The 12,844-nt window shown below is 36.8% G+C and overlaps 1 protein-coding gene across 1 annotated transcript in view; it reads right to left on the bottom strand.

Moving 5' to 3' along the window:
* Positions 1-908: 908 nt before the first annotated feature.
* The window catches only part of LOC110027934 (rho GTPase-activating protein 3-like), a 45,089-nt gene continuing 33,153 nt past the window's right edge, over positions 909-12,844 (bottom strand). Inside the window, exons 2-5 of the mRNA XM_020729588.1 lie at positions 10,952-11,072; positions 10,741-10,860; positions 1,778-2,008; positions 909-1,685 (exon numbers count right to left, since the gene is read on the bottom strand). Of these exons, the coding sequence (XP_020585247.1) occupies positions 1,176-1,685; positions 1,778-2,008; positions 10,741-10,860; positions 10,952-11,072 (982 nt within the window). The 3' untranslated portion in view covers positions 909-1,175. The remainder of the gene's footprint in view (positions 1,686-1,777; positions 2,009-10,740; positions 10,861-10,951; positions 11,073-12,844) is intronic.

Below are 12,844 nucleotides of genomic sequence, written 5' to 3'. Positions count from 1 at the left end.
GATTGTCTCAAAATAAATAAATAAATAAAAACTAATGGCAAAATCACCATGTAACCGGAAGACTTCATCACATGTTATGCAACAAGAAAATTTCATCAATTTTATAATTTTTCATTTATTATTTTTAATATTAAAAATTTTAATATTCTATTTTTTTTTTTAATTTGTCCTTTTTAACAACCAAATAGAAGATGATGGATAGGTTTTATACATTCCTAGTAATAAAAAATTGAAGAGCAATCATTGAATGCACATGAGCTACAAAAGTTATATTAAGATGTTTATCTTGTTCCCAAAACAAAAAAGAGCTAGTAACAACCAATTCCAATGTGGTATGATAAATGGAATTTCAGATTTTGAGCCAAGCCTAGTAATTTTCTCCAAAACTCATAGGCCTGAGAAGGAGAAATCATTGCATACGGACACCACATGCATCTCTGCATGCGGTGTCCGATCCTGACCGTAGATCACGGTGATCTATGGTAAGAATATATTTCAGTTTTTTTTTTTAAAAAAAAAAATTTAGGTGAGACCCACTGAAATACATCCTGACCGTAGATCAACTGATTTACGGTCAGGATCGGACACCGCATGCAAGCTGCCTGTCCAAATTAATCCTTGGGCCACCATAATTTGATTCATGCAGTTACCTTGGCATCATATCAAGTTATGGTATCTCTAATATCATAATATCATGTTTCAGACATCTGTCCTATATGTTCACATAAATAATTTACAACCTCAAACATTGTAAAGCCTCTAGACAACCAAACTTTGCTCACAAGTGGAGCAAAACTGAAGGTTATGATGATTTAATTTTTGACATTCGCCGAAGAACAACATTTGTTCGTAAAAATAATATCAACTAGTAAGAAATTGCAAATCGAACATTGAATATAGAAAATCAACACCTGAAACAAATTATTCCATTATCACACAAACCCTAAAAGATGCCATCGGCAAGTTTGAACATCACGCGACCGTTTAATAATAATGAACACTATACAATTAAAAATTTCCTTTTGCTTTTCTATGTAGCCATAACTAAAAAAACTCAAACACTCTCACTAAATACACTCCTGATACAAATCCAAAAACATTGTCTTATTACCTTTTGTTCATGTAACAAAGTCAGCTCCGATTGAGGGAAAATGTTCTCCCACTATAAGGTTATGTTAACCAGAAACAGCTTCAATTTCTCCAGCCTTCTTACTTGATCTACTCAACTGAAACACGGGATGACTGTAAAGCTTCTGCACTCCCTTCCTAAGATTCAGTCTATTCAATAAACCTTCTGCATCACCATTACCATTTCTGCACTTAATTCCATCTTTCGCGGCATCAAAATCACTTATAGCAGGAGAACATTGTCCGGAAATAAATTCGCCGTCGTCAACGTCACTTCTCTTTTCAAAGCTCCGAAAACTCTCATTGGCATCACTGTCTGAACCATCTTCTATGTTACATAAGTTGCTGAAAGGTTTGACTTTTGAGGCACCTAACGTAGAAGTTCCTCGGTCCACATCCATGAAAGAAATCTCTGCAACATTTGAGAAATCATGGGGATGGAATTGCTTCGCATGTGCTGCTTCATTCTCTCTTTCTCCGAGCTTCTGTACAACTAGGGCCTTTAGAAAGTTCATTACTTGAACCGCATGTATTAGTGCTGTCAAAGGATCCGACATCTGGGAAAACACAACTAAAAAGATAATAAAATTTTTAAGATTTTAAAATGATGAAGAAAGTTTATATAGGAGATCAGCAAAATATACTCAACCTGAGTCATGTTAGGAGCAAAAACCATGGCTATACTTCGAGCGTTCATCTTATTGTAATGTTCATGCTCCACAACATCTGCCATCAAATTAATGGCCCAGTCAAGCAAAGCTGCTTCGGTGCGTGGCAGAGCATGTACAAGTTGATAACAATCTTCCTGGGTGTTACAGTGCATGACTTGCTCCGGTGTAAGCGAGTCGAGAACCCCATTCGGAAGTTCTCTAAACCATGCCTATCGATAATAAGAAAATCCTGTCAGTTGCTTCAGAGAAAGGGGAGCGTCTTTACCAGTAAGCTATTAAATCTTAAAATTTCACCAGTAAATAAAAGATATACATAAGGTATAGCTAACAGATGTGAAATAACCATTTTTATCATCATTAATTTCATGATCCGTATAGATCATCATAAAAATTCACCAGCAAAGCGTACAAACTCAAAACCAGGAGCCATTCAAATATAAAAGCCATAACTCTTAATGTACACAGTTTTGTATGAATTTTCGACCTCCTAAACAGAATCTAAATGAAAGTGCTTTTGTGTTGGCTCCAAATGAGATTTGTATTTAATCATTATTCCAAACTCCAGAATATAATTCTTATCCTTTAATAAGTTATGAAATTGTTTCTTGGTCCTCGGAGCATAGTTTTCCTATCATACGAAACACTCTTGATTATATAATAAATATCAACAGAATTGTAGGCTCAAAAGAGCCCAAAGACAATGATGCTCCCATCAGGTACCAAGAGAATTCAGCAAGGGTTACCCATCTAGAGTCCAAGGGTTATTCACCCAAGCATAAACAAGCAAATGCAATAATATACAATGAAATATATACCCAAAACAAAGAATGGATATGACGTGGATACAACAATTTGATATAACTACAAAAAATAGGATGCAACTTATCATGCATACAATATTCTCTTTCATAATTTATTAACATAAAATATATAACTAGAGCACTTAATGTCACAGTTTTATACTAAAAATACTATAAAATGAAACATAACACCATATATTTCCCATAAAAAGTTTAATGATTAAAAAAACATTACAAATTGTAAGAAAATCTCTATGTTGAGAGGAAAATAAATCAAGAAAGAATCGTAGATACAAAAATTTGGATAGTGGGAGAAAATTTAAAGCCATTAACCGCACTTGTACAAAGGAGAGAAAAAAAAAAGAGGAGCAATTGAATCCAAGTGAATGTACCATGGCATTGCAAAAAGGTTATGGAGAGAATCTGACGTACACTATAGCACCACAACAAGATCAACAATAAAGGCTAAACAAATATCAAGCTAAGGAGTAGTAAGGGCTAAAAGAAAAGAAAGAAGATCATAGACAATAGGATAGAACTTTTAAAAACACTAAACAAGAGAGAACCCAACCAACAAAATTAATGTGTTGCCAAAGTCAGTTTATAATTTTGAATAAATCGAATCAATTGTTAGCTACGCCACAAAATAATAACTGCCAAAATGTTAAATTATTACAAACACAGACAATAGAATATAACTTTTACAAAAAAGATCACAGGCTATAGGATAGAACTTTTACAAACATTAAACAGGCGAGAAACCAACCAACAAAACCAATGGGTTGTCAAAGTGAGTTTACAATTTTGAGTAAATCAAATCAATTGTGAGCTACACTGTAAAATAACAACTGCCAAAATGTTAAAATTATGTCTCATACACATCAATTTTTTGTTTTAGGATATCTACCCCACATTCAACATCCTATTTAGCAATATATATCATAGACACAATTTCAAGCGTGTGTCATAATTAGTAGGTCATGTCCAAAGGGTGTATGTACCCATCACGTACCTGACATAAACATAAAAGGTGTTCTAAAGTGATTGTACTTCATCGAATCATTTTGAAACATATACTACATTTGTCGAAATAAAGCATTATCTTGTAACATAATGATCTTTCTTGTTCGGCCACATTGACGGAACAAAAATAAATTAAAAAAAAAGTATCACTGACTTTGTATTCAAAGTATTGTATTGAATAAGTTATTGTTTAGGAATTTCTTTTAAACTCCACCTCTAATAAGTAATACTTGAGTCGTATCATCAAGGCATGACCCAAATTGAATGAAAATAGCCAATTTACAATATTGTGCCAATTCTAAATTTAAATTAATGTAAACTTGTTTCATAGCACTGAAGTGACTGGCAGATCTAAAGACAATTTAAATGTTGGTAAGAATTATAATGTTTGATTGAAATGTACAAAACTATCAAGGAAAGAATTAATTAATTAGGAATCCTTTAATGTAAGTTTAGAGGACTGAACCAAAATAAATAATAAAAAAAAATTAAAAAAGAGAGAAATAAGAGAATTAAAGAAAGATGCATAAACAACCCCCTCCCCGTCTACGGGTGTGCATACACATTAGAAACACATTCTGGCATAGCACAGGTTACGTGTAAGACAGTGCTTCTTCTAACACGACCAAAGCTAATATTGTAATTAATTTACTAACTCTTATCTAAGAAATATAAGCGTATAGGGTAGATGAGAACCAAGATAACAACTTCCAAAATTTTCTCATAAGGTCCATCAGTTATGTATATGAAATGTTCTTAAAACATGATGACCTGTCATTGAAATCAAATAAAAATGACCTGATAATAATCTAGTTCAATTTGCAGAATCTGGATATAGTTACTGAAAGTAAAAAACCTTAATATCTAAGTCACAATTAGAAAACCTTTGCACCTAAGCTAAAAGTCTTGAGAACAACCCAAAATCCTAAGAAACTCACAACCAGAAATCACGTAGCTGTCACCTCAAACAAGATGAAAATAGCACAAACCTTTAAACTGGTTTTGACAAGGATTAACCTGAGCCAAACTAAAAATGTAAAATAATTTACCCAGGCCAAACTTTTCATCACAAATTTGAACTGCAAATTAGAATGATAATCAAGTAAGGATCTTAATGAGAATTGAAAATTGTTTTCTCAAAATCTAATATGTACAATCATAACATGAGCTTAAATAGGGTATTATAATATTTTACAAATGAACCCCAAGTCTTCTTCAATATTTCCTTTTTACCAATAGGACCCTAAATAAGGTCCGATTCTCGACATTCCCCCTCAAGGTGGGCAAAATAAATCCAATAAGTCCATCCTGTCACAAAACATAGACAAATCTAATGAACTAAGTTCTTTAGTGAGGCAGTTAGCCACTTGTTCTCCAATGACTACATGACTTAGCTCCAATAACCCGTTATTCAATTTTTCCTTGATGGAGAATCTATCAATCTCCACATGTTTGGTTTTATCATGTTGCACCGGGTTGTTGGCAATGTTGATTGCTGAGTTGTTTTGGCACCACAAAATCATTTGAGTTCCTTGGTCCACCTTGAGCTCGCTCAACAAGGCTCTCAGCTACATCATCTCGGCAACTTCTAAGGACATGACCCTATACTTTGTTTCTGGTGTTGACCTCGCTACTACAGACTATTTCTTACTCTTCCAAGTGATCAAGTTGTCCCCTACGAACATGTACTATCGTAAGGAGGATCTTCTGTCAACTGCACAACTCGCCCAGTCAGCGTCACAAAAGCCCTCAATGTCCACATGATCATTCTTCCTGAAAATCAACCCCTTCTCTGGTGCAATATTTAAGTATCTCAGAATCTGATACACTACATTCATATTGCCCTTCCTTGAACCATTCATGAAGCGGCTCACCACGCTCACTGCAAAAGAGATGTCAAGTTGAGTGTAGCACAGATAGATCAGACGGTCCACCAATCTTTATTACATCTCAGGATCAACCAGTTCTCCTGCCTTTGCATTTAACTTGGACTTTTGGTCAATTGGAGAGACTGTCGGTTTGCACCTCAGCATGTTTGTTTCTGTGAGGAGATCTAGTACATACTTTCTATAGGATAAGACAATTCCCTCAGGTCCACGGGCCACTTCAATCCTAAGAAAATATCTGAGTTGTCCAAGATCATTAACCACAAATTCATTGTCCAATCTTACCTTTAATTGAGAATCTTTGTCTAATCATCACCGGGTGAGCATGAAGTTATCAACATATACAACAAGTATAATAGTGTGACATTCATGTTGTCGAAAGAACACAGTATAGTTTGCATTGATCTACTGATATCCCAACATAGTTTTTAAACTTGTCAAACTAGACTCGAGGAGGCTGCTTTAAGTCATACAACAACTTATTGAGCCTACACACCTTACCCACTGTCTGAACTATACTAAATCCTGGTGGTATCTCCATATATACCTCCTCCAATTACTCACCATGAATAAATGCATTCTTCACATCAAATTGGTGTAATCTCCACCAATTATTCACTCCTAGAGAAACCAGCGTCATCATTGTACTCATCTTTGCTACTAGAGCAAATGTTTCATCATAATCAATGTCATATGTGTGACTTAACCTTTCACCACTAATCGTGTTTAATACAACTCCACCTTCCCTTCAAAAATTTGCTTCAATGTGAAGATCCACTTGCACCCAACTATCTTATTTCTGTTGGTAGTGGCACTATGTCCATGTTCAATTTTTATCAAGAGCCCTTAGCTCTTCATGCATAACCTCTTTCCATCTGGGATCCTCCTTAGCAATCTGCCAACACTTAGGTATAAAGGCAGTGTCTAAAGATGCAATGAATGCTCCATATAAAGTTGTCATGTTAGAACATGAAACAAAGTTAGCAATGTCATGTTTCCACCCAAAACGATCGGGAGGATATCCCACATTGTTGTGAGAGGTCCTCCTTAAAGTTAAGGGAAGGAGAAGGAGGAATCATATCACCTGGGAGTTCTGAGTCGGAGGTGGATGATGTAGGTGTCTTAAGCGTCGGGGAAGACCGAGACAAGGGAGTAGCGAGCATAAGTGGAACTGCAGGCAACGTTTCTTCATTTTGCCTTTGTCTCCGTGTATACACCCTTAGCTCATCTTCATCCTGACCTCTGCGTTCACTCCTCATTTTTCGATTCTTTAACTGATTCATCCCACATCATAGAAAAAGGTAGTGCACCCAATGGTATCACTCTCTCACCATTGCTACTTACCCCCCTAGCTCATATCACTAGCATCTGGCTAGTCACCGAAGGGTGAGGTCACATCTTGGGTGTAGTACGATTTGAATTCTCCAAATGACGCATATATGCAACAAGGGACTAGCGAGCATAAGTGGAACTGCAGGTACCGTTTCTTCATTTTGACTGTCTCCGTGTATACACCCTTAGCTCATCTTCAGCCTGACCTATGCGTTCACTCCTCATTTTTCGATTCTTTAACCGATTCATCCCACATCATAGAAAAATGTAGTGCACTCACTGGTATCACTCTCTCACCATTGCTACTCACCCCCCATTACCTCATATCTCTAGCAATCTCTAGCATCTGGCTAGTCACCGAAGGGTGAGGCCACATCTTGGGTGTAGTAAGGCTCGAATTCTCTAAATGACACATCCATGCTCACAAACAGTCTTCTCAATAGGGCTCCAGCAGACATACTTTTCTGGATAGCAGAATAACCTACGAACACGTATTTCACAGCTCTGAGATCCATCTTCTTTACTAATGGTCTATTATTTTTCAAAAAACATACACATTCAAATACCTTCAATAGAAGGATCCCACTATTATCTTCTTTCGACATTTGATAAGGTGACTTCCAATACAACGCTCTCAAGGACATCCAACTGTCAAAATTGCTTGCCCCCACAAGTGTTTTGAGACATTCATTGAGAACATCATGCTTCAGGCTACCTCTACAATATATTTATTCTTCCTCTCTACTACTCCATTTTGTTTCAGTGTGTATGGACATGTGATTTTATGTTGTATCCTCTGGGTTGACAAGTATTCCTCAAATGTTTTATCAGTATACTTTATCCTATTATCAGACCTCAATACCTTCATTACTGCAACATATTGAGTCTGGATTGTCATGTGGAAGCCTTTAGAGAAAGCAAACACATCACCCATATTTTTATCAAATATAACCAAATAACACGAGAAAAATAATCAATCAACATCACAAAATATCGATAACCAATCATAAAACTTGTAGAATAATACCCCATACATCAGAATTTATCAAGTCAAAAATACTAGAACTTCTATTCCTAGAACTGACATAACAGCTCCAAGAAAGTTTGTCAAACTCACACGCATCATAAACAAACTTTTGTTTATTTGCCTTTTCATATAAAGAATGATATAATCGACTCAATAAACTAAAATAAGAGTGTCTCATATGTGTAATGTAGCGATAACACATACTCCACACTCCTACATTCTCCTACTCCGACACTCTACCACGGATGTCAAAGCTGAATCATCCCCTCCAGGTCCAAGTAATAGAGTCCACTATGCCAGATTTCAGTCCTAAGTGTCCAGCTAGTTCCTTTCTCTTGAAAGATCACTTAAGGAATATCGAAAGAAATAATACATTTTAGTTGAAGAATTATAATACTAACGGTTAAAAAATTCACCGAAAAAGGAGCATGTGAAACATTGGACAAAGTCATATAATTGGTACCCCTCACTGTACCCTTACTAACTACAGACTGTGTTGTACTATCAACAATCTAGATGCTCTCTAGTACTATTAGGGGAGTATAGGAAGAAAACTCTCAAGCAGTACCTGTCACATGTCAAGATACACCAAAATATACTGTCCATTCTGATGATCCTGTGGTGGAAATAAAGGCAAGAGCGTGTGTATCAAAAGTACCTTTGTCGGAGTGAGCAAAAGTGACAATGTTACCCTTTAATGAAGACTGGTTGGAAGCCTTCTCAGCCCCATCTCCTGCTACTTTTTTCTTCCTCTTTAATAACTTGAGACACTCATAATCCTCATTGGTAAATAACAAACTTGCCTCTCCCTCATCTGCTAACATCAGATTTTCCTGGCAGCCCCGATTTCCACCTTTTCAACCACCATGACCACGGCCATGACCTCCACCCTGTCCACGTTCAACTATCTCTCTCTTTTTTGGTGGTCTAGCACAAATCTTGCTAAGATGCTTAACTTCACCACAGTTGTAGCACTTGCGAGTTTCTCTCTAGACACAAATCATACCTAAGCTCGAGGCATCCAAAGTTGTTCGCGCACCCGAAAGTCCACTCGACTCAGAGTGTAGCTTCACGCAACAATCTTGTATCACTGCAACATCATCCAGTGAAGGGATAGTTGCTCGAGCTAGGAGGCCAGATCTCCTTTGATCAAAGGTCGGGTTCAAATGGGCCAGAAACTGCGTAGTTCTCATTTGTGTAAATGTCTCATTTCTTGCACTATGAATCACCAAAACTTGAGATCGGCGAGAAATAATCAAGATCTGCTCATAGTCACTCCAATTCTATGAAGTATTCCTGAATCGACCCATCACCTTGAACATTGCCTCTATCTCAAGCTGAATCTGGAACACCCTTATGTTGTTTTCAACTCAAACAAAGATCTTCTTAAACTTCGTCTAGATGTCGCTCACCATTCAAATGTCATCTATTGATGAGGCAATTAATAAAATCGTCGAGTTGAGTAGCCAGGTGTAAAGCAAGGTAAGTGTGGTCCTCCGCTCATCCCTCTAAGCACTGTCACTCTTTGGCTTGACCCGCGTCAGATATCCCTCAAATCTCTTCCCTACTAGGGCAACCTCGATCCGACGTGACTAACTCAGATTTGTAGTCGGTCCATCAAGTTTCAAATCCACCAGAGGGAGATCTAGCTTCACCTGACTTAGAGCACATGCTGGTGAAACGACTCCCGTCGAGATGCTAGCTCCCTATATGAGCCCAACCAAAATCTTCAGAATTTCGAGATCTATCTTCTCCAGAAGTTCTAATCCTTTATCTCCCGCACTATATCCGTCTCCTCACATTCACCACCACAAGAATCCAAATTGAGATCATTAAGATCACATGAGACTTCTTTCCTGCAAGTTCACATGATCCGTTTTGCCTTAGCTCGCACGAAGTCTCAACCCCTCTGCCCCGCAAGCAAAACTGCAGCCACTTCGATCCTTCGCCTCCCTTCCGTCGAGTGTAATTCCAGAAACGAACCTGCTTCTTTGCCTTCGTCACTCCCAACCCGCAATTTCTTGCGGGTACAGTCTGTTGAGAAGGCAATCACGAGACTGATGCGTACGAAAGACTACCAGAAATGAAGCCCCGCTCCACTGCCTTCCACACTCCTGAGCCGCAATTCCACAGTGTTTCTCATGTCTATAGTTTGCTGAGAAGGAAACTACAAGATTGCTACGTATGAAAGACCACCGAATTGGCTCCTGCCCCTCTGTGTATGTCTCTGTTGGCTCTAACCGCGACTGCTTCAAAGGATCGAAGAGAAAAGCTGGGAGTTTTGGGTCTCTTTACGCCAATCCACGACCGCCGCTGCTTCGTGAGAAAAAAAGCACGTGAAGAAAGGATTTTACAATCTCATAATAGGCTTTAGAAAATTATTTAGATAGACAAATTTGGAATGAACAATTGGTACAGCTTCTATAGAAGTTAAAAGCATAACAATGTTGCCTAGAAAGTCACAAAAAAATGCAAGACAATATCACAATATTGTTGTTACGTCAGGTAGGCTTAAATTTTAAAGAACGGATTGAGCAGACTATGTCATCAACTTAGGAGGTGGAAAATACTTGTGAAATTGCAAAAACATATAAGAAAAGTGTCAGGAGGTCATGAAGGCAAAATAAATAATGAAAACCGCCACCTTCTGATCCAACAGCCTAAGATGCAAAAAACCATCACAGGATTATGTAGGTAAAGAATACCACAACTTTTTTTATCATGTTTCGGGTATTAAACATTTCAAGTAGAATTTATGTTCTGAGCAAGATTATAACGATCCTAACACCAAATCAAATCTTCTATTAAAAAATATAAATTTCAAGTCCCTCTCAAAATTTCAATATGTTTGTTATTGTTAGGCCTTACTATACCTTAATCAGACCAGCAAGACAGTGTAGATCAACTCCATGTGGCACAACGCCCTTGTTTAGTTGCTCTCTGACAAGAGTTTCTTGTCCATTCTCTGCATTAATCCTGAAGATCCCTTCTGCCTAGAGTTACAGAAGTTATAATTTATTACAAGCATATTATAAGAAATAACATCCACAACTATCAACAGATACATAGAGATGACGAAACTACCTTAAGGCCACCTTGTGAATACAGGTGTCTTTGCATGGAGAGCAAAATAGTTGGTACACTGTTTCCTCTACAATCATGGGAACATTGCATATATTCAGCAGAAACTCCAAATACGCTGACACTGCAATGAAAAAGGTGAACCAGACAAAGAAGAATTGAATAAAAAACATATTTACTGTCAAATAATAAGGAACACAAAAAAGTAGGCTAGTGTTGCAGGCACAATCAACCTTTCAAGGACAATATTAATCTACCAAGTTTGGTTCATCAAAAAAAGTGTAATAGACCAAACAGACCCTTCCTTTCACATAGAAAACCGAGCCGAATCCTCCCGTTTGTGATCATTGCTTCCATCTCTCCTCATGAAAATTTCACTATCTTCTTTTGCACATGACTAGGAATGTAAGTGAGCCGAGCAACTTGACTCATTAACAAGCTCACAAGCTAAGCTTATTGTGTCATGAGTTTGAGCTCGAGATCAAATTTGAGCTCTTTTATTATATAAGATTGAGTTGGGCATGACTTAACCCAATAGCTCATCGAGTCAAAACAATTAAACTAAGACCAAGGTTTAATTATTAATTGATAAAAATTTTAAAAATTATGATATCTACAAATTAAATTGAGATCAACAATTAAGTCAAGCTCGAGCTTTCTAACCGAGTTCAGGTACTGGAGTCAAGCTTGAACTTGACTTTTTCTTCTTAAGTCATGCTCAAACTTTAGTTCAGGCTAACCAAAAATTAAAGAGCTTGCCTCAAAAAGCCAAAACTCAATTTGACTCATTTACACCTTTACTCATGACCACCTCCACTTGCCTAATCACATTGATCATGCAACCTTTCCAACGCTCTTCACCACCTCTAGCCATAATATATAATTCACATAAGATTAGGGCATCACAGCTAGGGCTATCAAAAAAACTCGTTCATGAATAACTTGTGTTCGGCTCACTAAACAGATCATTTTCGATTCCTTCATTAAGCAAACGAGTCGAACATAAACAAATGTTTTGAACTAAATTTATAAATGAGCTGAACATGAACAAACATTTGTTTGATTGTGTAAAGCTCATTTTGGCTCATATTAATTAAATAATAAATAAATAATATGTAAAAGTTGAAATAGTGATATCTTGGATATGATTATCAAAAATTTGGTTTGTATAAATGTATGAAACAAAATTTAGGTGTTAGGTCTGTAAATAGATAAAAATTGGGAAGTATATATGTAAATGTCCCTAGGATTTTTTGCATTTAGGTGTTATATATGTAAATGAATAAAAATTTGGTGGGCCACCCCTCGCCCCTAGCATTTAGTCATTAGGTGTTAGACATGGAAATACATACATATTGGGTGGTATGTATGTAAATATCCCTTGAATTTTATACTTTACACACCCTCTGCCTAACTAGCACCCACTGCCTACCTTCGAGCCCCAGATTGAAAGTTTATATGTTTGAAATGCTCTTTAAAAGCAAAAATAAAGCTAGCCAATTTGAAAAGTACGGAAGTCCATGGAATAGTGGCAGATGTTGTTTAAAATGAATAGTTTTCGTGATGATATTTTAATATATTAAAATCTTGTAGAATTTTATTAAGTAGGCAACAATCAGCTCAATAAAAGTTAAACGAGTTTTTCAATTAATTGAGCTCAAATTCGAGCTAAACATGAGCTAATCCAAACAAATGAATTTATATCAAGCTGAACATGAACACGTTATTCAAGAGCTATTTCGAACATGAACTCATTTCGAATAAAAAAAAAACTTCGAATGAGCCAAACACGAACAAGCTCTAAACTCGTTCAAAATCGACTCGTGTACACCCCTAATCATAACAAGCTTCTACCAAGTGGGGAATCCAAGCCCTAAAAGCTATGCAATCACACCC

Source organism: Phalaenopsis equestris, unplaced genomic scaffold (genome assembly GCF_001263595.1).
Source record: "Phalaenopsis equestris unplaced genomic scaffold, ASM126359v1 Scaffold000468, whole genome shotgun sequence".
Lineage (NCBI taxonomy): Eukaryota > Viridiplantae > Streptophyta > Magnoliopsida > Asparagales > Orchidaceae > Phalaenopsis > Phalaenopsis equestris.
This window is presented reverse-complemented; position numbering and strand designations above follow the sequence as displayed.